The sequence below is a fragment of the Mustela lutreola genome, chromosome 1 (genome assembly GCF_030435805.1).
Source record: "Mustela lutreola isolate mMusLut2 chromosome 1, mMusLut2.pri, whole genome shotgun sequence".
Lineage (NCBI taxonomy): Eukaryota > Metazoa > Chordata > Mammalia > Carnivora > Mustelidae > Mustela > Mustela lutreola.
This window is the reverse complement of record NC_081290.1, coordinates 122,749,489-122,773,639: the sequence shown is the minus strand read 5'-3', so window position 1 is coordinate 122,773,639 and position 24,151 is coordinate 122,749,489. Positions and strand designations below refer to the sequence as shown.

Sequence of the window (24,151 nt, the reverse complement as noted above, 5' to 3'; positions counted from 1 at the left end):
ACCTCCCATTAGCCAGGGATACCCAAAGGGGAGGGTGTCCAGTCTGTTTGAATCTGAAGAGAGCCTGACTGCGTGAATGTGTCTGTGTGGCTCCAGCAGCACTAGGGCTCGAAAGCCCCCCGCTGAGTTAGTCTGCCCCCCAAGGGAGGTTGCTGGAGTTGAGGAAGTTTGAGTTCATGCGCCCTTCTCTCTACAGGACCTTTCCCAAATTGAGAAACGTTTGGGCTCCTTTTCGGCCAGTTCTGATAACTACATTAAAGAATTCCAGTATCTGGCCCAAGCCTATGACCTCACCTGGCATGATTTACATGTGGTCCAGACCACCACCCTCACCATAGAGGAGAGGGAACGCATCCAGGCTGCTGCCCGGGAGCACGCGGATCAGGTCCAGCTCACTGATGCTGGAGCCCGGGCGGTCCCAGCTGTAGAACCAGGTTGGGATTATCAGGATGGCCAAGATGGCCACTGGCGCTGCGACCGCGTGGTCCAGTGTCTCATAGCAGGCATGTGGCCAGCCTCTAATAAGGCCGTTAATTACGACAAGATTAGGGATATTGTCCAGGCCCCTACGACAACTCCACCATGTTTCTTAACCAGTTGACCTAACCTTTAACCCAGTACACTTGCTTGGACCCTGCCTCTCCTGCGGGGGCCACGGTACTGGCTACTCATTTTATCTCTCAATCGGCACTGGATATACAGAGAAAGTTAAAGAAGGCTGAGGAGGACCCTCAGACCCCCATTTCTGACTTGGTGAAAATGGCATTTAAGGTCTTTAATTCCCGTGAGGAGGCAGGCGGCTGAGCTTAAACGACAAGCCATATTCCAGCAAAAGGTTCAGTTGCAGACCCAAGCCTTGGTAGCAGCCCTGCGGCCGGCCGGCTCTGGGAGCCAGCAGAGAGGGGCAACCAATCGCATCCCGCCGGGGGGCCTGTTTCAAATGCGGGGCCGAGGGACATTGGGCTCGCCAGTGCCCCAATCCAAAGCTGCCAACTCGGCCTTGCCCTCAATGCCATTTGATGGGCCACTGGAAATCCGACTGCCCTAACCTCGGGGTATCTTCGGCACCTCAACGTGGGGGACCCCCCGAGACAGTAAGTCTGGCCTTTCAACTGCTTGGATTGGAGGACGACTGACGAAGCCCAGACTCAGCCACCCCTCTCACCCAGGCCAAGCCCAGGGTTACGCTCCAGGTAGTGGGTAAGTCCATCTCTTTTTTGCTGGACACAGGGGCTACCTACTCTGTTCTGCCTTCCTACTCGGGACTTACTCGAACCTCACCAATTACTGTTATGGGGATCAATGGGACCTCCTCCAACCCTAGGGTGACCCTTCCCCTTACCTGTAGCCTGGATGGGTTTCCCTTCCCCCACTCGTTCCTATGATTCCTTCCTGCCTGGTCCCTCTACTGGGTAGGGACATTCTCCAGAAACAAAGGGCAACTATCTGCCTCTCCCCTTCCTCCCCTCTATCCACCTCAACCCGTCTCATCCTACACCTCTCCACTCCCTCGACCCTCACTCCAGATGACCTACCTACTGTAGACCCTCAGGTGTGGGACACCTCAGAACCCATCATTGCTTCCCACCTTACCCTGGTTAAAGTACAGCTTAAGGATAACTCTAAGTTTCCCTCAAGCTCAGTTCCCTATTTCCTTAGCCCACCGCTGGGGCCTGAAACTATCATAGAACGGCTTTAACGTCAGGGACTCCTGATCCCCATCATTTCCCCTGTAACACCCCATCCTCCCAGTACGCAAGCCCTCAGGGGCTTATCGACTGGTACAAGACCTTAGGCTTATCAACGAGGTCGTGGTCCCCCTCGACCCAGTCGTTCCTAACCCTACTGTCTCGCGTTCCCCCAAACACCTCTCACTTTACTGTACTGGAGCTAAAGGACGCTTTTTTCACTGTCCCCTTGCACCCTGATTCCTATTTTCTTTTTGCCTTCACCTGGGAGGATCCTGACACACATGCTTCTGGACAACTAACTTGGACTGTTCTACCCCAGGGGTTCAGGGACAGCCCTCACATTTTCGGCCAGGCCTACAGACTTAACAGCAGTGCGTCCTTAAGGCCAGTACTCTACTACATATGTGGATGACCTCCTCCTCTGTAGCCCCTCCCTCTCGGTCTCCCAAGACGACACCTCCACCCTACTTAGCTTTCTGGGGGCCAAGGGATATCAAGTACCCCCCTCTAAGGCCCTCAACATGACCTTAGGGCAGCCCATCACGGTCTACTCTCCTGCTGACTCACAGAGCTCCTTAGCCACCAATCCCTGGCCCATCTGACTCCTCGTCTCCAGCCATTCCATCTGCTATTCCTAGAGAACCCGCATCTCTCTCTCTCTACCTCTCCCCGCTTAAACCCTGCAACTTTACTGCCTATACCCTTGCCAGATAAGGGGTGGATCTACATCCAGGACAGGATTGCCCTGCCAGGCAATCTGGTGCACACCTTGATTAATGACATCCACCAATCCCTCCATAGTGGCCCATAGGCTCTCCACTAATTTCTTCAGCCATTGTTCTATCATCCTTCCTTATCTAAGGTAATCGAAGTTGTCCACAGGGCTTGCAAAACCTGTTCCGCCGTGAATTCACAAGGAGGAATCCGCAGACCAGGGCCTAACCAACAGCTCCGAGGTCATCAGCCGGGGGAAGACTGACACCTGGACTTCACTCCCATGCCTCGCCATAAAATATATTCACAGGCTTGATCGAAGCATACCTCATGGCCCGGGAAACAGCGGACGTAGTGGCTACAATACTCATCGAGCGCATCATCCCGAGGTTCGGATTGCCCCGGACCCTCCAGTCGGACAACGGACCTGCCTTCATCTCCAGTGTAACCCAACAGGTAGCTGAGAGCCTCAACATAACCTGGAAACTTCACATCCCATACAACCCACAGTCATCGGTAAGGTAGAAAAGGCCAACGGGTTGCTCAAAGCCCAACTCACCAAACCTACCCTAGAAACCCATCTTTCCTAGCCTACACTTCTGCCTATAGCTCTCACCAGACTCCTGGCTACGCCCCGTGGGTCTTCAGGCTTAAGCCCATTTGAATTACTATACGGGCAGCCCTTTCTTAGAAATCACAGCCCTCCAGCCATTTCCCCGCCTCTTTTATCCTATCTACCTTACCTCACTCCTTGCCCTAGGGATACCCCTCCCTATTGACTGGCCACTCCCCAACTTCAGGGCCACAAATAATACGGTCCATATGGGCCCCATCGGGGGAAACATACATATTATTAATGTGTCCTCCCTTACCACCGCAGCTGCCATATCACTAATTCCTCCCTCCTGTACTGTACTCCCTCGGGAATATTTCTCTTGTGCCCTCAGGGAATCTATCGCTGCCTGACCACTAATGACTCCCTGGGCTGTATATTCATTCTACTATCTCCTACCACCATCTACTCTGAATCCCAGCTGCTGTCCATCCTATTTCCCCAACACCATGGAGGAAGGGCTGCCCACCTCCCATTCATAACAGGGGCAGGAATAGCCACAGGGGTGGCAACTGGAACAGCGGGGATAGGAACCTCCATAGACTTTTTCTTACAAACTCTCCCAAGCCCTGAATGATGACACGGAACGGGTTGCTGACTCCCTCACAGCCCTACAGACGCAAGTCACCAGCCTGGCAGCCTTAGCTCTACAGAACCGACGGGCCTTAGACCTTCTGACCACCGAAAATGGGGGGACCTGCCTATTATTAAATGAAGAATGTTGTTACTTTGTTAACCAATCATATAGTTACCTCCAGGATCCAAGAACTCAGGGATCGGATCCAAGCACAGTGGCGAGACACATCCTCCTGGGGCCTGGACCCCTACAACTGGGTAACCTGGCTGCTCCCTCTGGCGGGACCTGTAAGCATAATCCTCCTCCTAATCTCAGTTGCTCCCTGTCTTTTCCGGTACTTGCAGGGTCGCCTACAAGAACTTGCCTGAGTATCTGTCAATCAACTCCTCCTCCAGCCCTACTCTCGCCTGCCCACTTCCGACCACCCCTACGACGACGCCCCCTGTCAGCAGGAAGTAGCCAGAACCGAGTCGACGCCCCTGACACCATTATATTAAGCAAAAGGTCGGAATGTTGGGTTGGCAGGAAGAGGGCTACCAAAGATGGCGAAAGTTCCCGCCACAAGACCTGAGCTCAGACAGGAGAACAAAGGCCCAAGCAGGAATCTGAGACCCCCGCCCCGGGCTCCTGTGGACCAATGGGATCCCGATGAGCAGGCGGGATATCCAAATAAGGGAAACTTCCAAAAGACCCCTGAGCTTCCTCCGAGACCCCTTAAAAGCCCCCTCCTCCCTGCCTTGGGTGCGACTTCCGCCACTCTGCTTTCCAGAGTGGCGGAACCTCGCCCGAGGGTGCCCACCTCCTCCCGGCGCAACTTTCCTGGCTCCCCTTCTCCTGAGCCCTGAAACTTCACTGGAGAGCGTTTTTAATAAATCTTGCCTTGCACCCACTTTGCCTGGTGTTGTGTTTATCTCGCCGGAAAAAACTTTACAATATGATATTTATTTTTTAACTTTTAAAGAAATGGCCAACTGTCCAAAATGGCTGGGCAACCTTACATCCTTGCTTACAGTGTGCATGGGTCCCAGTTTCTCTGCGTCCTCACCAAAACCCAACATGTCCATTTTGAGAGAGAGAGAATGCATATGTCAGGGAGAGGGGGAGAGAGAATCTTAAGCAGGCTCCACACCACTTGCAGAGCCCAATGCGGGGCTCAGTGATGTGGGGCCCCACACAAGTCTGCATCCCAGACCTGGAGATCATGACCTGAGCTAAAATCAAGATAGGACACTCAACCGACTGACCACCTAGGTACCCCGGCATGTCTGTCTTTTTAATGATAGCCATTTTAGCTGGGATCTTGAGGGGAATCTAGAGAAATCTTCAAGTAGCTTTAGTGGCATTTCCACACGGTTTGTATATCTACCTTGATGAAATGTCCATTCATATCTTTGCCTATTTTTACATGGGACTGTTTTTCTTTATAGTGAGTTGTAAGAGATCGCTATATATCCTGGAGGCAAAACCCTTATCAGATACATGACTTGCAATTATTTTCTCCCAGGCTGTGGGTTTGTTTGTTTTTAATCTTTTTGGTTCTTTTCCTTTTTTCATTCTTAGACTTTTTTTTTTTTTTCAAAGCAGTTTAAAGTTGACAGTAAAATTGAGGGGAAGGTAACCTCTGTGTTTAAGTCACATATATTTCTTTTAAGTAACTAATCTCATCATTTTGCAAATCCTGGCTTATTTGCCTATGAACCCAAATAAAATCATGAACTTGTCAAGTGGAAAAAAACAACAACAACAAAAAAAACTGAGGTAGGAAGGTACAGACATCCCCCATACTTTGCTCTGTACCCCCACCCAATCTGTCCCAACATTCATAGCCTCCCTATTATTTATACCCCCAACCACAGTCGTGGATGTGTTACAACTAATAAATGTGCACTGAACCATCATAATCACCCAAGTACATACACTTTTGGTGTTATACATTCTTTGGATCTGGAAAAAAGAATGATGTTATGTACCCATCACTGTGGTATTATACAGATATTTTCACTGCCCTAAAAACTTTTGTGCTTCCCCTATTCATTCCTCCCCGTACACCTAACCCTGATCTTCTTGGGAATCATAGTTTTGCCTTTCCCACAATGTCCTACAGCAGGAATACAGTTGGAATCATACTGTATGTAGCTTTTTCAGATGGGCTTCTTTCACTTAAGTGATATGCATTTAAGCTCCCTCCATGGCTTTTCATGGCTTGACAGTTCATTTCCTCTTGGTGCTGAATAATATTCCATTGTCTGGAGGTACAGTGGTTTATCCGCTCACCAACTGAAGGACACCTTGCTTGCTTTTGCATTTTGGCAATTATGAAAAAGCTGCTGTAAACATACCTGTGCTATAAACATCAGGTTTTGGGGTGGACATTATTTTTCATCTCCCTTGGATAAATACCAAAAATTGTAGTTGCTGGATCATGTAGTTGCTAAACATTGTTCAGTTTTGTAAGAAACTGCTAGGCTTCTTGCAACATGACTATGCCATTTGCATTCCTAACCAGCAGTGAATGAGAAATTTCTATTGCTCCACATCCATGCCAGCATTTGGTTTTGTCAATGTACTGGAGTTTAGGCATTCTGGTAGGTATGTGTGATGTTTTCATTACATTTCCCTAATAATGTGTGTTGTGGAGCACCTTTTCTTCTTCTTCTTCTTTTTAAACAAGTTTATTTAAATAACAAGACACTTGAAGGGAAAATGATCTAGGAGTAATGTATTTTAGAGTAATTTATCCCTATTTAAAGACAGAGTGCCCTCCATGTAACTGCTACATACAAAAGAAGTTAGAACATTGTCCTTGGTTTTACAGTGATCAATGAAAAACATTAACATTTTCCAATCGAACGAGGTATATAAGGATTTTTATGTTGCTCTTTTATCGTTGAAGAGTGAGAACAAAGTAACTTACTGGAATATAAAGATAAGAACTGAATGAGCATGCCACTAACGGAGACGAGTATTTTCACAGAACCAGTATTTTCCCCCTCCTGTCTCCATTTGGTGTTGACCTAAACATACCACTGGCCATTTAGTTACAAAAATGTAATATGCTTGTGCACATGCTGTTACTTTATGATAAAGGAATGAGGAAGGAAAAAAATGATGGAATAGAGAAAACTCTATATAGGGGCCAGGATGTGGTGGGACAAAACTGTAGTTTCCTAACTGAGAATGTCATCTCTGGTGGAGCAGAGTTCTGCAGGAAGGTAGCAGGTTCCCTTCTCAGTGGACACCTCCCGTCTGCTGCTGGAACACATCAACTGTATGTTCATCCTCCATCTCCGACTGTGTGTCTGTTTCATTGATGGGCTCAGGGAAGAGGAATCTGATCTGCCTCATTGACAAACCTTCTCAAAGGAGCAGCAGCCCAACTCACTTCAGAAATCAACAGGTTTCTGATTCTGTACGAGAAATGAGCACACAGCTGTTTTCAGCCACAGAAAACAATCCGAAAGATAAAAAATCCCTGGGCTTTTCATTGGCCATGGCGAGTGCCAGAGTCTCCTCAGCAGCCGCTTCCCAGAGAAGAACCAGGTCCACACCCAGCGGGCACCTGAGCAGCACCAGAAACGGCAGGAGTCAGGAGCCAAAGCATCTTTTCATGTGCTTGTCATCTGTTCATCTTCCATGCGGAGACACCTGTGAAGGTTTTTGGCCCATTTTTTAATGGGGTTGCTTTCTTTTTTCTTTTTCTTTCTTTCTTTCTTTCTTTCTTTCTTTCTTTCTTTCTTTCTTCTATTCATTTGAGAGAGAGAGAGAACATGAGCAGAGGGGAGGGGTAGAGGGAGAAGCAGACTTCCTGATGTGAGGTTTGATCCCAGGACCCCAAAATCATGACCTGAGCTGAAGGCAGATGCTTACCTGACTGAGCCACTCAGGTGCCCTGGTTGTTTTTTTCCTGAGTTCTTGTATATTTTGGATGACCGTCCTTTATCACCTGTCTTTTGCAAATATTTTCTTCCAGTCTGTGGCTTATCTTCTCATTTGCTTGACATTATCTTTTGCAGGGCAGGAATTTTATTTTATTTTTTAAAAAGACTTATTTCACAGAGTGTATATGCAGGGGAGGGGAAGAGAAGAGGGGCAGAGGGAGAAACTTCAGTGGGCTCCGTGCTGAGCCCGACTCTGGGCTTGATCTCACCATCCTGAGATCATGACCTGAGACCTGAGCCGAAGCCAAGAGTCAGTTGCTCAAATGACTGTGCCATCAAGGAACCCCCAGAAATTTTTAGTTAAGTCCAGCTTATCAATTCATTCTTTCATGAATTGTGCCTTTTGGTATTGTAACTATGATGTAATTACTACGTACTATGTAGCTATTATGTAGTTACTATGATGTAGGAACTCATATAACAACTTAGATGTTGTCATTGCCATACCCAAGGTTATTTAGGTTTTCTATGTTATATTCTAGTCTTATTGTTTTGCACATTACATTTAGGTTTATAAGTCATTTTGAGGTAAATTTTGTAAAAGGTATAACATCTGTCTCCACTTTTTTTTTTTTTTGCATGTGGATGTCCACTTGTTCTACTGTCCTTTGTTATCTTTGCTCCATTGTACAGCCTTTGCTCCTTTGTAAAAATCAGTTGACTGTATTTATGTGCTTCTGCTTCTGAGCTTTGTGTCCTGTTCCATTGACCTGTATGTTTTTTTTTGCCACTACCACACTGTCTTGATTATTATAAGTCTTACTTACAGCTTACTCTATGTAAGCCTATGACTTATAACTTAATGTAAGTAAGGAAGTCTTCAAGTTGGATAGTGTCCGTCTTGCAACTTTGCTCTCTTATTATATTGTGTTAGCTATTCTGGGTCTTTTGCCTCTCTACATAAATTTAGAATCAGTTTATTGATATCCACAAACTAATTTTCTGAGATTTTTTCATATGGTAATTCCATTTTTAATTTTTTGAAGATCCTCCGTGCTATTATATATATATCTATAGTGGCTGCACTTACTTATATTCCCACCCACAATGTACACGGGTTCCTCTTCCTCCACATCCACACCAGCATTTGTTAACCTTTTTTTTTTTTTTTTTAAATTTTCTCAGTGTTCCGAGATTCATTGTTTATGCACCACACCCAGTGCTCCATGCAATACGTGCCCTCCTTAATACCCACCACCAGGCTCATCCCATCACCGATCTCCCTCCCCTCCAAAACCCTCAGTTTGTTCCTCAGAGTCCACAGTCTCTCATGGTTTGTCTCCCGCTCTGATTTCCTCCAACTCCATTTTGTGCTCCATCTCCCAATCTCCTCCATATTATTCCTTATGCTCTACAAGTAAGTGAAACCATATAATTGACTCTCTCTGTTTGACTTATTTCACTCAGCATTTTCTGGGATTTTAGCTGGGATTGCATTGAGTCTATAGATCAATTTGGGAAGAACTGATATTTTGACAATGTTGAGTCTTCCTATCCATGAACGTGGAATATCTCTTCACTTATTTCTTTGATTTTGTTCAGAATTTTGTAGTTTTCCTCAGATATCTTGTACATACTTTGTTAGATTTATACCTGAGTATTTCATTTTGGGGGATGTTCATGTAAATATAGCATTGTGGGTTTAATTTCAAGTTCCTCTTATTCACTGATGGTATATAGACAGTATATAGGAAATAGGTATATAGGTGGTGTATAGATGGTTTATAGGAAAATGATTGGCTTGTGTATATTATCCTTATATCCTACAACATTTCTTTACTTGCTTATTAGTTTCAGGAGGCTTTTTCTCAATTTATTTTGACATTCTACATACGATCATATCATCTGTCAACACAGTTATGTGCCTTTTCAGACTGTGTATTTCTTTTTCTTGTCTTATTGCATGAGGTGGAACTTCCAGTATGATTTAAAAAGGAGTGGTGAGTGGGGAAAACCTAGACTTTGTAACTGATCTTAGTGATAAAGCTCTGAGTGAGTTTCTCACCATTGGGTATGATGTTAATTGTAGGGTTTTTTAATAGATAGTCTTTATCAATTTGAGAACGTTCCCCTCTATTCCTAGTTTATTTGGATGGGTGTTGGATTTTGTCAAGTTGTATTTTTGCATCTATTGATATTATCATATAAATTTTCGTTTTCAGCCTATTGATGTGATGGCTTACATTAATTGCTTTTCAGATGCTTATCCAGCCTCATGTTGCATAATTGGGTAAGTCCCACTTGGTCATAATTCTTTTTATACATTGTTGGATTTGATTTATGTTTTTTTGAGAATTTTTGCATCTAATATTCATGACAGATAATGATCTTTAGTTTTCTTTTAATGTCTTCGTCTGGCTTGGGTATTAGGGTAATGCTGGCCTTATAGAATGAGTTAGAAAGTATCTGCATCTAATTTCCAAAAAAGACTGTAGAGAATGGACAGAATTTGTTTCTTAAATGTTTGGTAGAATTCACCAGTGAGCCCATGTAAACCTAGTGCTTTCTGTTTTGTAAGGATATTAACTCAATTTCTTTAATAGATACAGGACTATTCAGACAATTTGGCAATTTGCTTTGGCAAATTTGTCTTTCATGGAATTGATCCATTTCATCAAGATTATCAAATTTATGGACATAGAGTTGTTCATAGTGTTACTTTATTATTCTTTTAATTTCCATAGGATTTGTAGTGATGTCTTCTCTTTCTTTTCTGATATTAGTAATCTGTATCTTTCCTCCCTCTTTCTCTCTTTTTGCAAATAGCCTGGTGGAGGTTTTTTGGTATTGGTTGTTGTTGTTGTTTAATATTTTATTTTTTTTATTTGACAGAGAGAGAGAGAGAGAGAGAGAGAGAGAGAGGGAACACAAGCAGGGGGAGTGGGAGAGCGAGAAGCAGGCACCCCACAGAGCAGGGATCCTGATGAGGGGCTCGATCCCAGGACCTGGAGATCATGACCTGAATCGAAGGCATACACTTAATGACTGAGCCACCCAGGTGCCACAAAAGGCTTACTGATTTTATTGATTTTTCCAAAGAACCAACTTTTGGTTTCACTGATTTTCTGTACTGATTTTGTTTTTCAAATACATGGACTTCTACTCTAAATTTTATTATTTCTTTTCTCCTTCCACTTATATTGGATTGAATTTGCTCTTCTTTTTCTATTTTCTTAAGCTGGATATTAGGTAATTGATCTTTGGTATTTTTTCTAATATATGCATTCAATGGTATACATTTTCTTCTAAGAATTGCTTTCACTGCACCTCACAAATTTTGATTAACTTGTGTTTTCATTTTCATTTATCTCAAAGTATCTTTAAATTTTGCTTGAGATTTCTTCTTTGGCTAATGTGTTATTTAGAAGTGTCGTATTTGATCTCCATGTATTTTGGGATTTTCCAGCTAATGACTTCTAGTTTAATGCATTAGTGGCCTGAGAGCAGAGATTGTATGATTTCTAGCTTTTTAAAATTATTAAGATATATCTTATGACCCAAAGTTGGTCTGTCTGGGTGAATGTTCCATGTGAGCCTGAGAAGCATGTGTATTCTGCTGTTGTTGTGTGAAATAGTCTATAGATGTCAATTATATCCAGTTGATTGATGGGGTTGAGTTCAACTATATTCCCAGCTGATCTTCTGCCTGCTAGATCTGTCCATTTCTGATAGCATCATGTTGAAGTCTTCAGCTATGATAGAATTTCAAGGAGAAAGAGATGAATGCACTACCTGTTTTTACCTCACATAGGTAATCAGTTGTGCCTGATTTTTTTTTTAATTTTTAATTTTTCATTTTTTATAAACATATATTTTTATCCCCAGGGGTACAGGTCTGTGAATCACCAGGTTTACACACTTCACAGCACTCACCAAAGCACATACCCTCCCCAATGTCCATAATCCCACCCCCTTCTCCCAACCTCCCTCCCCCCAGCAACCCTCAGTTTGTTTTGTGAGATTAAGAGTCACTTATGGTTTGTCTCCCTCCCAATTCCATCTTGTTTCATTGATTTTTCTGATTTTTATTTTTCTTAATGGTGTCTTTTGAAGTTTGGTGCCTTTTAATTTTGAAGCTATTCTATTGATCACTTTTGCCTGTTGAGGATACTGTGGGCAGTGTCAAGGTCAGCCAGGAGTATGTAGATGACTGAGACCTTCTCCAGGTCTCCACTGTGCATGGACATAACCTCATCCAAGAATATGCCTGGTTCAACCACACAATTCCAGGCTTATGGAGCCATTAGCTCACCCCACTCACTCTCTTCTGAGATTGCCATTTCCACTGACAACTTTACTGGGTTCAGGTTTCATCCACCATTTCAAATCTAGTGTGTCCTCCTGGAACGCACTAGTTCTGTTGCGTTTTGATCAAATGTCCATGTCAACTAAGCTGGCAGGGAATGGGAGTAGCCTGGGGAAAGAGCTGCAAAGACTCCCATTGTGCAGCAGTTGTTCAAGCATAAATGCCTCTTATATTCTTATAGATATTTCTTTGATTTCCAGAGCAGTGAAATAATCAATTTTGTCCAGCTTTATAGATCCTTTCTGGGGAGAGGCTATGCCCATCTCTCCCTCAGCCGTAGCTAGAAACGTCACACTGGAAATTCTATTTTAAAGCAAGAAGAGAAGAGATAGGTCTTGATTCAAATATGGCCCCTCAGCTGAGGAATAGAGATCAAGAGTACATACTGATATGAAAAAAACAAAAAACAAAAAAACCCAGTGCCTAGAAACTTCTTATAAATTCTAAACAAAGAGCCTTCAGAAACATCCTCCTGCCCTCAGAAGAATTTCTAGGTTACTTGGGGAGACATTGTTGAAGGTCCTGTGACTGTGGTCTCTACAGGTAGGGCGCCTCACCTGGCTGGGTCTGGGGAGAGAATGCTGAGGAGAGGTGGCAGGAAAAGCCCAGACAGGAACAGAGACTCTGGTGCATTCAGAGGCAGCCAGTGCAGGCTGTCACCTAATTCCTTACCAGAGACCCTCTTGAAGGTATGTTGGAAAGTGGCTCATCTCGGAAAAAGACATTCTTATGAGGGCCTGTATGTAACAAGCTGAGGGATTGCGGGTTGGTTGGGGCTGTACCCCGAGAGTAAAAACTGACTGGATACACTGCAGGAGAGAAGGTAAAAAGGAGCAATGGTTTTTGGAAAATAGCCTGGCAGTTCATCAAAATGTTAAATATAGAGTTATCATACGATCCAGCAATTCCACCCAAGAGAAGTCAACTGCCCATCCTCACAAAAACCTGTGCATAAATGTCTACAGCAGTGTTATTCACAAATAGTGAACAAGTGGAAGCAACATTAAGTGGTAAATGAGTAAAGTGTAATATATCCATGCAGTGGACTAAAACCCAGCAATAAAAAAGAACGAAGTTCTGGTCCATGCCACGATGTGGATGAATCTCAAACACCTGTTTGAGAGAAATCAGACAGTCACTAAAGACCACATATTGCCTCCACTATATGAAATGTCAGAATAGCAAATCTGTAGACAGGAAGTCATTTGTGGTTGCTAGGGGTTGGGGACAGGGAGGCTGGGAAGTGACTGCTCATGGTATGCGGTTTCTTTTGAGGTGATATGCTCTAATATCACACTGTGGTGATAGTTGCACAATTCTGTAAACATACTAAAACCCATTGAGTCATACATTGTAAACTGATGAATTTTATAGTATGTTCATTATAGCTCAATAAAATGGTTTAAACATCTGATTCAAGAACCTGTAATGATGGGATCTTCAGGGGAGGCTATTCTGGGCCTTGGCAGGATCTGCCAGCTGGTTCCATAATGGGACCCTACGACGGGTCCTACTGAGTTGTCTGATGGCAGCACTGGCGTGGGGGGCGTGATGGGTGGCTGTGCTAGAATATTTAAACCTCCCCAGTTAGGTGGAAGGAGGTATTAGGAGAAGGAATGCCGGCTTTCTTCTCTGATGTTGCTGTAAAGACCTTAAGGCTTCTACCCTGGGCTGGCATGCAGCTGGGTCTTCCCCTAGGGACAGGGTGCCTTGCTCAAAGGTGCTCTCAAGAGCTAAGGAAGTTTGGGGTGCCTGGGTGGCTCAATGGGTTAAGCCTCTGCTTTCGGCTCAGGTCCTGATCTCAGGGTCCTGGGATCAAGCCCTCCATCAGGCTCTCTGCTCAATGGGGAGCCTGCTTCCCCCATTCTCTCTGCCTGCAACTCTGCCTACTTGTGATCTCTCTCTCTGCTAAATAAATAAATAAAATCTTAAAAAAAAAAAAAAAAAAGGGCTAAGGAAGTTTGAATGTTTAAGATCAAACCCAAGCCCCACTGAGAGTTTGAAACAGAAGTACTTGGGTACGTGGTTTATGAAACCTCAAATTCAACACACGAAAGAGGATTTAAGACTTCCCCCAAAGTAGATTACAATAGGGTTGAAGTTCCACAACATTATGCTATGTGCAGGAAGCCAGTCACAGAACGGCCAAGGCTGCAGGACAGAGACAGAGACCCCTTTATGTGAGGTCTCCATAGAATTCAGATGCCCAGAAGTGGACAGTAGCCTGGTGCTTGCTGGAGGTGGTGCGGGGGGACAGAGAGCCGCTGTTCAACAGGCATGAAGCTTCAGTTACGCAGGTCCAGGGGTGGGTGGGGCCCCACTGAGCTGAGGCTGACAAGATGGGATTGTACACATTAACATCCATCAAGAGGGAAGATCTCAGCTTAAAGAGTCTGCCTACAGTAATTATAACAGAAGCTAAAAATTCAAGATTGGTAAAGGGCGGTAGGCTGCCTCTAATTCCTTCGCTTAAAAAATTCCCTGAGCACCCACTCTCCCTGCCAGCGCCAGCTGTGGCCAGAACGGATGTCAATCTCTGCCTCCGTGTAGCTCATGCTTCCCCAGGGAGATGCCACGAACACACCGAGTCGGGTAGGTCAGACGGAGGTAGATGCTACGTGAAAGAAGCAAGCAGAGAAGGGCAAGAATGGGAAAGTTAGGGGGTGGCCACCAGAGATAGTGCAGGTTGGTCAGAAAACGCTTCCCTTGGAAGGTGATGCTTGAAGACTTGAAGCAGGTGAGGGAGGAAGAGGGGCACTGCTGGAGTAGGGTCCTCACAGGCAGCAGCGGGGATCTGGGCGGAGGCCCTGCCCGGGGTGGGCCAGGCCCCGCAGGCTGGGCCCCGCGAGTGAGTGGGTTACCACCCGGATGCATGCAGGGAGGATGTGTGGGGCATCAAGCAGGCCCGCCGCTCCTCTTCGGCTGGGAATCAGAGGCAGGCAAAGGCAGAAGCAGCCATCCTCAAACCGACGGTGGGAATGGTGTTAAGGAGAATTCACGCACCTGCATCGCAGAGAATTTCAGCCTGGGTGGGAGTGTCCATATTGCAAAGGAGGAGGATGAAAACCAGTGGTGTAACGCCTCTGCAGGAGAGAGGCCGGCAGGCAAGGGGCAGAGAAATACCTGCCAAAGACCAAAACCCAGTCTGGAGGCAAAAAAGTCTCAGTAGAAGAGAATGTTCTAGAAAGGCTCTGTATTATATATAACTTAGAAGAACATGAATTCAATTCATATCAAAGATGAGATGATGAAATAACAGATTGATATGAAGACCGCAGAGCTAAGAAAACAATGCGAAGAGAGTTTCATTCTACTGAATTAGAAACAGTGATAAGTAGAATAGACTTGTGAAAACTGAGTTACACATCCCTATATGTAGGTAAGCCTTTTGTTTATGGCTAGAAAGTTCTTGAAGAGAGTAGTTGTGTCATTGTTCTATCATCCTCAAGGCCCAGTGGCAGAGGTACCAGCAGGAACATAAAAACTACCTTTCTATTTTTGAAGAAGGCAAAATGCATCCCAAATTTGAGCCAGGCACATACTTGGTAACAGTGCTTTGATAGATCCGTTTCTTCCTTTGGCAGAATCAGCCTGCAGAGCCTGACTTTACAAAAACTCCTTAGGTTAACCTTCATTCTAGGCTTTGTTTCTCATCAGGTTGCAAAAGAGTGGCTCCCTTTTCAGAACAGAAATAGCACTTAAGGGGTGCCTGGGTGGCTCAGTCAGTTAGGTATCTGCCTTTGGCTCAGGTCATGATCCTGGGTTCCTGGGATCGATCCCCCATCAGGCTCCCTACTCAGCAGGATATCTGCTTTTTCCTCTCCCTCTGCCTGCTTTTCTCCCTGCTTGTGCTAATAAATAAATAAAATCTTTAAAAAAAAAAAGAAATCACATGTAGGGTATAGCTTTTGTTTGAAATTTGAAGTAGTACTTGAGGGCAAGTTAATAAGCTGTTTGTCTTTAAACAGCTGTCCTCTGCTCTGGAAGGCCGCCCGTACCTTTCCTTAGCAGAGCAGAAGTGTGACAGCTGAAGGCCAAGGCTGAAGTTCCAGTGTTTTATTTTCTCAATAAAGTAAGGCGTGATTATGCATGGATGATACTGAAAACAAATCCCAAGTACATTTTCACTGCGGTCACCAAAAACAAACAAAAATGGAAAATGCATCTGGGAACTATTAGTAGGGAACATGGGCCTGGAAATCAGAGCTGAAGGGTGCAGTGGGAAGGAAGGACACTCAGCACCAGCATGGCGCTGGGACCAGCAGACCCCTCTCTGGATCCCTTTCCTTTTGCATGAAGTGAGGGTCTGGGCAGGGGATCTCTCAGGCCTCTGCCCACACCTAACATGCTGGCTGTTGTGCATCTAACCGAAGATCAAACAACCTGCCCGTCAGTGGCTTTACTTTAGAACTGTTTGAGCGCATTCCTTTTCTGTTCCTATTTCCACACTGACACAGCCGTATAATTGAGAACACACACGTCTCAGGCACTACATGTCCCATAGCTATGTAATTAAATCTGATTTAATATTTGTAACAATTCTCTGGGGGTAGAATCATAATATAAAACTTACATGTGAGAAAACTCAAATGCAGAGGAGCCCAATTTCACAGTAAGTGGGAGAATGGGAACTGAACTCCTAGCCTGACTCTCTGCCACCATGCTCCTCACCAGTGTATAACACATGGTGGATCTACCCCTAGCATGAAAATATTACCTTTTTTTTTTTTTTTTTTTTGACGGGGAGAGAGCGATCGAGCGCACGGGTGCACAAGCAGGGGGGCAGCAGAGGGCGGGGGAGAAGCAGACTCCTCTCTCAGCAGGGAGCCTGACTTCGGACTCAATCCCAGGACCCTGGGATCATGACCTGAGCTGAAGGCAGATGCTTAATTGACTCAGCCACCCAGGCGTCCCTGAAAAACAATACTTATTAAGTTGTTTTACTTGATCAAAATTTGAAAGTCCTGACTAAAAAAACTGACCCCCCAAAAAAAGGACATTAGAGGGGCGCATGGGTGGCTCAGTTGTTAAGTGTTTGCCTTCAGCTCAGGTCATGATCCCAGGGTCCTGGGACTGAGCCCTGTGTCAGGCTCCCTGCTCAGCGGGAAGCCTACTTGTCCCCCCTCCCACTCCCCCTGCATGTGTTCCCTTTCACTATGTCTGTCAAATAAATCAATCTTCAAAAAAATCTTAAAAAAAAAAAAAAAAAGACATTAGAAACTCTTAATGCTTCAGCGATGCATGCTCAGTCTTTGTATTGCTTTGGTGAATGTATTCCAGCGGCTGGTGGTATTCCAGTGGCTGGCGTGGCTGGCAACAGCGGGCCCTATGTGGCAGGACCTGGCCTTGCACTTGGCAGGTTTCAGTGGGAACCCATCTGGAAGGCCCAGGCCTATGATGAGGAGCACTGTTGAATGAAATTGCACACAACATGCTTCTGGACAATTTGGGTTCCTTGAACCAAAGCTTCTCAAAGTCTGGTTCACAGAGCCCTGGGAGTTCTGAGTACGTCTTGTGTGGTCTGCAAGATAAGACTGTTTTCATAGTAATACTAAAAACATTATTTGCACTGATATTTGTACTGAACAGAGGTCCAGAAGCAATGGTGGGTAAAACTGCTGGAATCTACACACAAATCAAGCCAGGAGCACCAAACTGCTGGTTAGGATCACGGTATTTTTTATCTCAAGCACTTGCTATTAAAAAAAGAAAAGTGCCATTTCACTTAAGAATGTCTTTAGAGAAGCAGTAAAAATTGCTGCTTTTATTAAATCTTAAAATTTAAGCTGTGTGTCACATCTGAGAAGTACCCATAAGGCAGCCCCATCCTGGAGTACGATGTTGGTCTTGAAGAAGAGCACTGTGGTCATTGGGTTGTGAGCTAAACTGTTTTTCCTCACCGTACACCACGTTTACTTAAAAGAACTGACAAATTGTGGTTCTTAGGCAGAGAGGTCCTTAAAATCAACAAAGTGAGCCTATTGCTTCAAAGGAAACAGCAAACTATTTATTGCCAATGATAAAATTTCCGGTTTTAAGCAACAATTCTAGAAAATGTGTATCCATCACTGTTTGGCTTAGACCTTCTTGAGGCTGCTGGTAGTACTTCGATGTTATATCTAATTATTAAAATACCTATTTTGTAGTAAAGTATTGTCAACATGTGGACAATCTCTACATACATTAGTTGGAGCAGTGATGTTGTTCACTACATTGGTGACCCGATATTGTTTAAATGACCAGTGTGTGCTATAAATTATGCACAGGTTAGTGATGGATTCACCGTGCAAGACAGACCAAAAGCTCACTGATGCAGTTCCAGACACCATACAGTAATCAAACTTTAAGAAACAAACTATTATCTTTAAAAAAAAACAATAATCTGGACAGGCTATTACTATATTCCCCCCCGCCTTTTCCAACCACATACCTGTGTGAGGCTGGATTTTCCTCGTATGCTTTGACCAAAGTGAAGTATCCCCAGATGGAATGTAGAAGCAGGTAGCAGAATCCACCTGTGTTCAATTAAGCCAGACATTAAAGAGTTTTGCAAAATTGTAAAACAATTCCACTCTTCACTAATTTTTTGGTTTTTTTTGGCTTGCAAGATTTTCCCCCTTAGAAATTTATAATTGGTGTTAATATATAATGGTTTTATCATTGTTATTTTTAAATGAATTAACATGTTTCTAAAATCTGTTTTGATTTCTAATACAATGACTATCAATAGATGCAAACCACAGAAACAGAAGTGTAGGGGTCCGTGACAGTTTTTAAAGACCAAAAGGTCCTAAAACCAAGAAGTCAAGAAAGTGCTATCTCAACCCCTCCCTGCTCCCAGGCAGCCTAAGACACAGGAAAACCTGATGGGCTGAGCTGCTGCAACAGCGGCTTCTCAAGTTCACAAGCAGGGAGCAGCTGTAGCCTTGGGCTCTCAACTCCTATTTCAGGGCTCTCCAAAACACCACGCTGGCTCTCAGCATGGGAGCTCGGCTTGTTGCCATTCCAGCAAAAGTCAAAAGGAACAGTAAATACAAAAGTTTTGCAACGTGTGGGGAAAACGAGAATAGTGGTAAGGAGACAAAGCCAAAGCGAGACCAGTTCCGCCGGCCTGTGGCCTGTCTCTTCTCTCGTGCTCCAAAGGGGCTAAGACGGGTGCATGTGTCATTTTATCAGAGAGGAGAAGCAAATGGCAGAAAAGGGACTTTTCATTTGCATGTTTGTCCTTTAAATTCTGGAAGAATTTCAGCAATGTCCACCCTCGACTACAACGCTTCTTGAGGTCACTAGAACCACCGCTAGTACTGCACCAAAGAAATGAACAGTCCTGTTTTCTTACTATCAACTTCATTGTTGAAGACATGGCTGCTTCTTCTTGGAAGTTCTTGGCATTCCTCTGTCTTGGCCTCTAAAGGGTTGCACTGAGGTGGGATTTGTAATAAGCACAACCACCTCTAATCTGGCGTTCTGCCGTTCAAGCTTAAATGGAACAGCGAATTTATTAGTATCTTTAGAAAGAGGAAAATTAGAGTTGCTAAAGCAGCTTAAGTAATTTAAAAAGTGTCTTCTATACTCAGAAGGCTGTTTTAAGACAAGGTAAGCGCTAGTCACAGTAAGAATGGACTTGTGAGTTCTTAACTCTCAGCCTGAAGACCGAAATGGAAAGACTAGCTTATGACAGTAGGTGTGGTGCATCCAGAAAAAGGGCAGGATACCAAAATATTCCCGATGTGACTCTGGCAGGGGTAGGGGATAGATGGTTTACTGTTGCTTACTTTTTACCAGGTGATGGATAGAGAATGAGGCTCAGCGAGAAAGAGCCAAACCACGTGAAGCAGGCTTTGTCCGTGGGTCCTTTGCATCTGCAAGCGTGTCTCCTGAAGTCAGCTGTCTCTCCCTGCAGCCGTCTACACACACACTCCTCAGCCCCAGGAAGCCTGCACAACTGGGAATCTCAATGCAGGAAGCATGTACAGGTGGACCAAACTAGGGCTTGCACCAGACCCTACAAGCCACCATTTCTGTGAGCAGGAGCTTCTGAAAGAGATATTCACAACTCGGAAAGGACTACACAAAGGTTAGGGAAATAGTTGCCTTCTGTTTTGTTTTTTCTCCTTCCCTGAATAAACTAGCTTAAAAACAACTTTTTTTCTTTGGGTGGTAAATAGTAGGTATTTATTGGAAATGGAAAAAAAAAGTACCTGGACTATTGCATTTAATCATGTATTGTAATTGTGTTACTCTACCTTTTTGCATCAGAGACAGATATACAATGAACATTCAGTTATCACAAATTGCACACTAGATAGTAATTCTTCAGGCCTTTTACAAACCACCAAAGAACAGATATTGGATTCCTCAGTATAGTACAAACGTCCACAATCAATCCAGTCTTAGCCAGTTATCTTCAAATTTACTTCTGTTGCTGTACAAATAATCGGCCGTTACTAGGGCTTACAAGTTAATAACAGGACAAAAAAATATACATTGCACTGACACAAAAAGTCAGCTGTGTTAATAGTCATGCAACAAGTAACCAAACTTGCTGAAATTAAAAATACTTTCTAAAAACAGTTTTAACGGCATAAATATTTTGTACACAGTTCATTTACCAAAACAAAATGTATTTAAATGATACAAAGCAAAAAATAAGTTTCTACCAACTTTATACATAAGAAAGTGCAAAATAACTTATCTAGAGTGTTTTGCTATTATCCAGACGGATGGCTGCTATGGGCAGCTATTTTCCTCTTCCGAAGCAGGACGTTACGGTTGCACGCTACACGCATACGTTAGAATGGAGGGGGTGGGGGCAGACAAATGAACTACACAGATCAGGCAGGAGCCTTGTGAGGTACTCTCCGAAAAGGGACACAGACCACGAGAAGGTGGGTGTACATGCTCAGAACAGGTGTTGGTAAACCAATGTACACGAAACACAGAAAGACAGCAGGAGAAACGATTAGTTATGTACGTGAGTGTACTTGCATGTGTGAGTGATTTGTGATTTCTGCATCAGAAAGCAAAAAGAAAAGAAACCCCACTGAATGGAACAGTTGCCCACAGCACCAGCTGCCAGAGGAAATACTATCATGAGGGTTTTGGTTTCCACCTTCTAGATATGGAAGTTGTGTCGGAAAGTTTAAAAGTGTTCATCCCATAGAACTTCATATTACATAGAGGAATAACCTTTAAGTAACTACATTACACACATTCATATATTCAAGTCTTTAAAGAACACCTCTGCCATTGGGTTTTGGGTAAACATGGTTCATAGACACAAGGAGGACGCTTCTTTTAAAAAGTGTAGAATAACACTGCTACAACTCATCTATAGGGCCGGACAGGGGCAAAGCCCACGACTATGTGATAGCACAATTCCTGCCACTGTTGAACATCCAGCATTATTTATTAGAATTTGAAGATGGTGGGTCCGGGGTGGGGGAGGATCACGGGGAAGAGTTAAGACACAGGAAGGAAAACAGAACACAACTTTTCTTCAAGTTAAAGTATTAATGCCAATAATCCTTTTATTAACAAGTGTATTTGAAGTTTTAGAAATGGAAATGTATTAATCAATTTTGATATGTAATCATAAATAGACGGTAGGCTCAAACCTAGGTAAATAAAGGGTTAAATTTAGTAAGCATAAGGCACTAAAGCAGCCTTTATATTTTCTCTTGGAGACCTAGTTATCAGGAAGAACAAATTTGTTCTTAAGCTGGTTTCAGCCCATTAGGTACAAGATTACTATTGTACCAATGCCTATTTTTGAATGCATGTGCATATATGTGCATTTTAGTGCATAAGTGTGCCTGTCACCAGGGCCTAAAGATGGAAATTTGGGAAAGCCGAAGCCACTGTCCCTTGTATGACACCTCCAGGAGGGTGTGAAGGCCTGTCCTTCCTTGCTTGGGCCATAAATAAGTCTACATTTTTTCAAATCACAGGGCTTTTAGAATTGTTCATAATATCACTAAATATCTGAAAATGTTAAAATCTAGATTAACTGTTTCATTTGTTTTTTATATATATGTGTATATATATATATATTTATATATATGTACATAACACACATTTAAAAAAATCCCACCACCAAAGCCTTTTTTTTTGTAAACTAAACTTCTCTCTTAAGCCCCAACCAGCTTTAGTCTCCCTGGATTTGTGTGTTCTGTATCCAACTAGTAGAACAAATTAAATAACTAAATATTAAAATACTGTAATTATATTCATAGCAAAAACAAAAAAATAGACATTGATACAGTATAAATCTCACTGTTTTCAGGTAGATGGTATTAAATGGTAAAGATTAATTATAAGCAGTTCTGACATGATCCAGTTTTACAACAAGGTTTATATGTTAATTCTGTACACTTTTTTCATTTTTTACCCTTTTTTTGAAAATAAGCTATAGTAGAACATTAGTGTCACCGAAGACACATCCTTATTATGTTCTATGCAAGAGAAGCTAATGTGGGTTACATGCAAATCTATCTCCATTAGTTGAGGCAGGGCGGTCTCCTGCATCACCGATCACCTGACCGCCACCGTGCAACGCTCAGAAGGGGACGCTATGGCCACGTGGCAGTCCACAGAGGAGTTTAAGGGGGGCCTTAGGACACTGGAACAACACTGAGGTGGTGAGAAGCCAGGAGCAAGATGCCCAGACATTTCAAGGGTATCTTACGGCAGGACTCTTAGTCTCCCACACGGTTTCCTAAAGAAGGTCCGCATCGTTTTGGTTACTAGCCTAGTTTAAGTGGAGATACTGTGGGCAACTTGAAAGAAAGGACATCGGGCACACAGGCTGGGCTGGAAAGGGGGGAGAAAAGACCACAGATAATGTCTTTGAGGATTTAAAAAACATATTTATAATTAATTTGTGAGAGATGTCAGACAAACCATAAGTAGCTCACTGAGTTAGTGGTTTAGTTTGAAGTCTCATGTTACAGACAGTTAAGTCCTTATTTAGAAAAAAAAAAAAAAAGGCCTTTATACCTATTTACAATATACACAGTTACTTGCAAAGAAGTCAGATTTACAACCATTTTCTAAAAGCCTTTTTTTGTTGTTGGTGGTTTTTCCAAATAAGGATGAGTAGATCTATAAAAATGAGACGCAAGAAAAGACAGTTAGTAAGTGAGGATTTTCTCTTGGAGACAGCTACTGGTAACAGGGAGAATCGGACACTGGGAAAGTCGCTCCTAGGAACCACCTCCTGTCGTTCTTGTGCTGTTCCCCCGAACAGTGTCCGCCCTGCTGCTGCACTCTACACCCGTTTATTCACTGATTCCTTTGAATTCGACACTTCAAACACATGGTATGAAGAGAGGCGTAAACGGAGACTGCTTCGATGCGCTCCGAGCTGTGAGCCGTGACCGGGGAATCAGGAAGGGGGTCTACAGACCGTGATCAGCAACCAGCTTGTGGAATCTTCAACAATTCCGAGGCCCGTCCTCCGAACCCCTCTCATGCTGTAGGTTATAGTAACAGTTCTGACACACGCGCACTGGCGATGAGATTTTCAAGCGTTTGATCTCCGACTGAAACCGACTGCACCTAAAAGAAAAGCAAAATCAAGTAGTTACAGGTCCTCGTCACACAAGTTTGGTGACTGGGCCGAGAAACACAAACGTAGAAGTTGAACAGAAAGCTGGCACCGTAATGCCCAAGACACAGAAGTACAATGCCAGAAGAATGCCGAGGACATACAGGTTTGTGGTGTGTGGCTCACCTGGGACCAGAAAAAACACCATATTATTTGTATGAGGAAAAGTAGTATTAAACAAAGGCAAGCTCTCTATGTGACTGAAGTAAATTTTTTTTTTTTTTTAAGGCAAGATTTCCCTACAGGATGAAGCCAAAAGATCTGAACAGCTGTGAGCCCATTCTTCCCGTGCGAGACAGGCTCTCAGGCCCTGTAAACATGGGAGAAATGTCAATGTCTTTACTCAGAGCTTAACTTTTTTCTCTTGGCAGAAGATTTACTACTTGTTTTGAAAGACTCTTTGGTCACTATCAAGTTCCTCTGGGCTTTTAAACACTGTTTGATCTACCCTTTGGTGATTTCTTGAACAGTAGTTTGGTTTTCTGTCTGGTCCAAATGTTCTTATTTTCTGTTTATCTTGACAGAATTCCTTGAAGTAGACCCTACTTAAGAGGTGTTCAAATTCTTTAAAAAATATTCCTCTTCCTGGAATAAAGCAGGGTGTGACCTTGGATGTGGCATTTAACCACTCTAAGCTTGCCTTTTCGTGAGACTGAAATAGAAAATTACTTTCCTCCAGTGATCTACCAGTAAAGATGTCTAGA

At 43.6% G+C, this 24,151-nt stretch overlaps 1 protein-coding gene across 5 annotated transcripts in view; it reads right to left on the bottom strand.

Annotated features, from left to right (window-relative positions):
* Positions 1-19,997: 19,997 nt before the first annotated feature.
* Positions 19,998-24,151, bottom strand: part of WDFY3 (WD repeat and FYVE domain containing 3) — a 278,171-nt gene continuing 274,017 nt past the window's right edge. For all 5 annotated transcript variants that reach the window (XM_059173438.1, XM_059173447.1, XM_059173443.1 and 2 more), the window contains one exon: positions 19,998-23,398. In XM_059173438.1, coding sequence (XP_059029421.1) covers positions 23,275-23,398 — 124 coding nt within the window. In that variant the 3' untranslated portion in view covers positions 19,998-23,274. The remainder of the gene's footprint in view (positions 23,399-24,151) is intronic.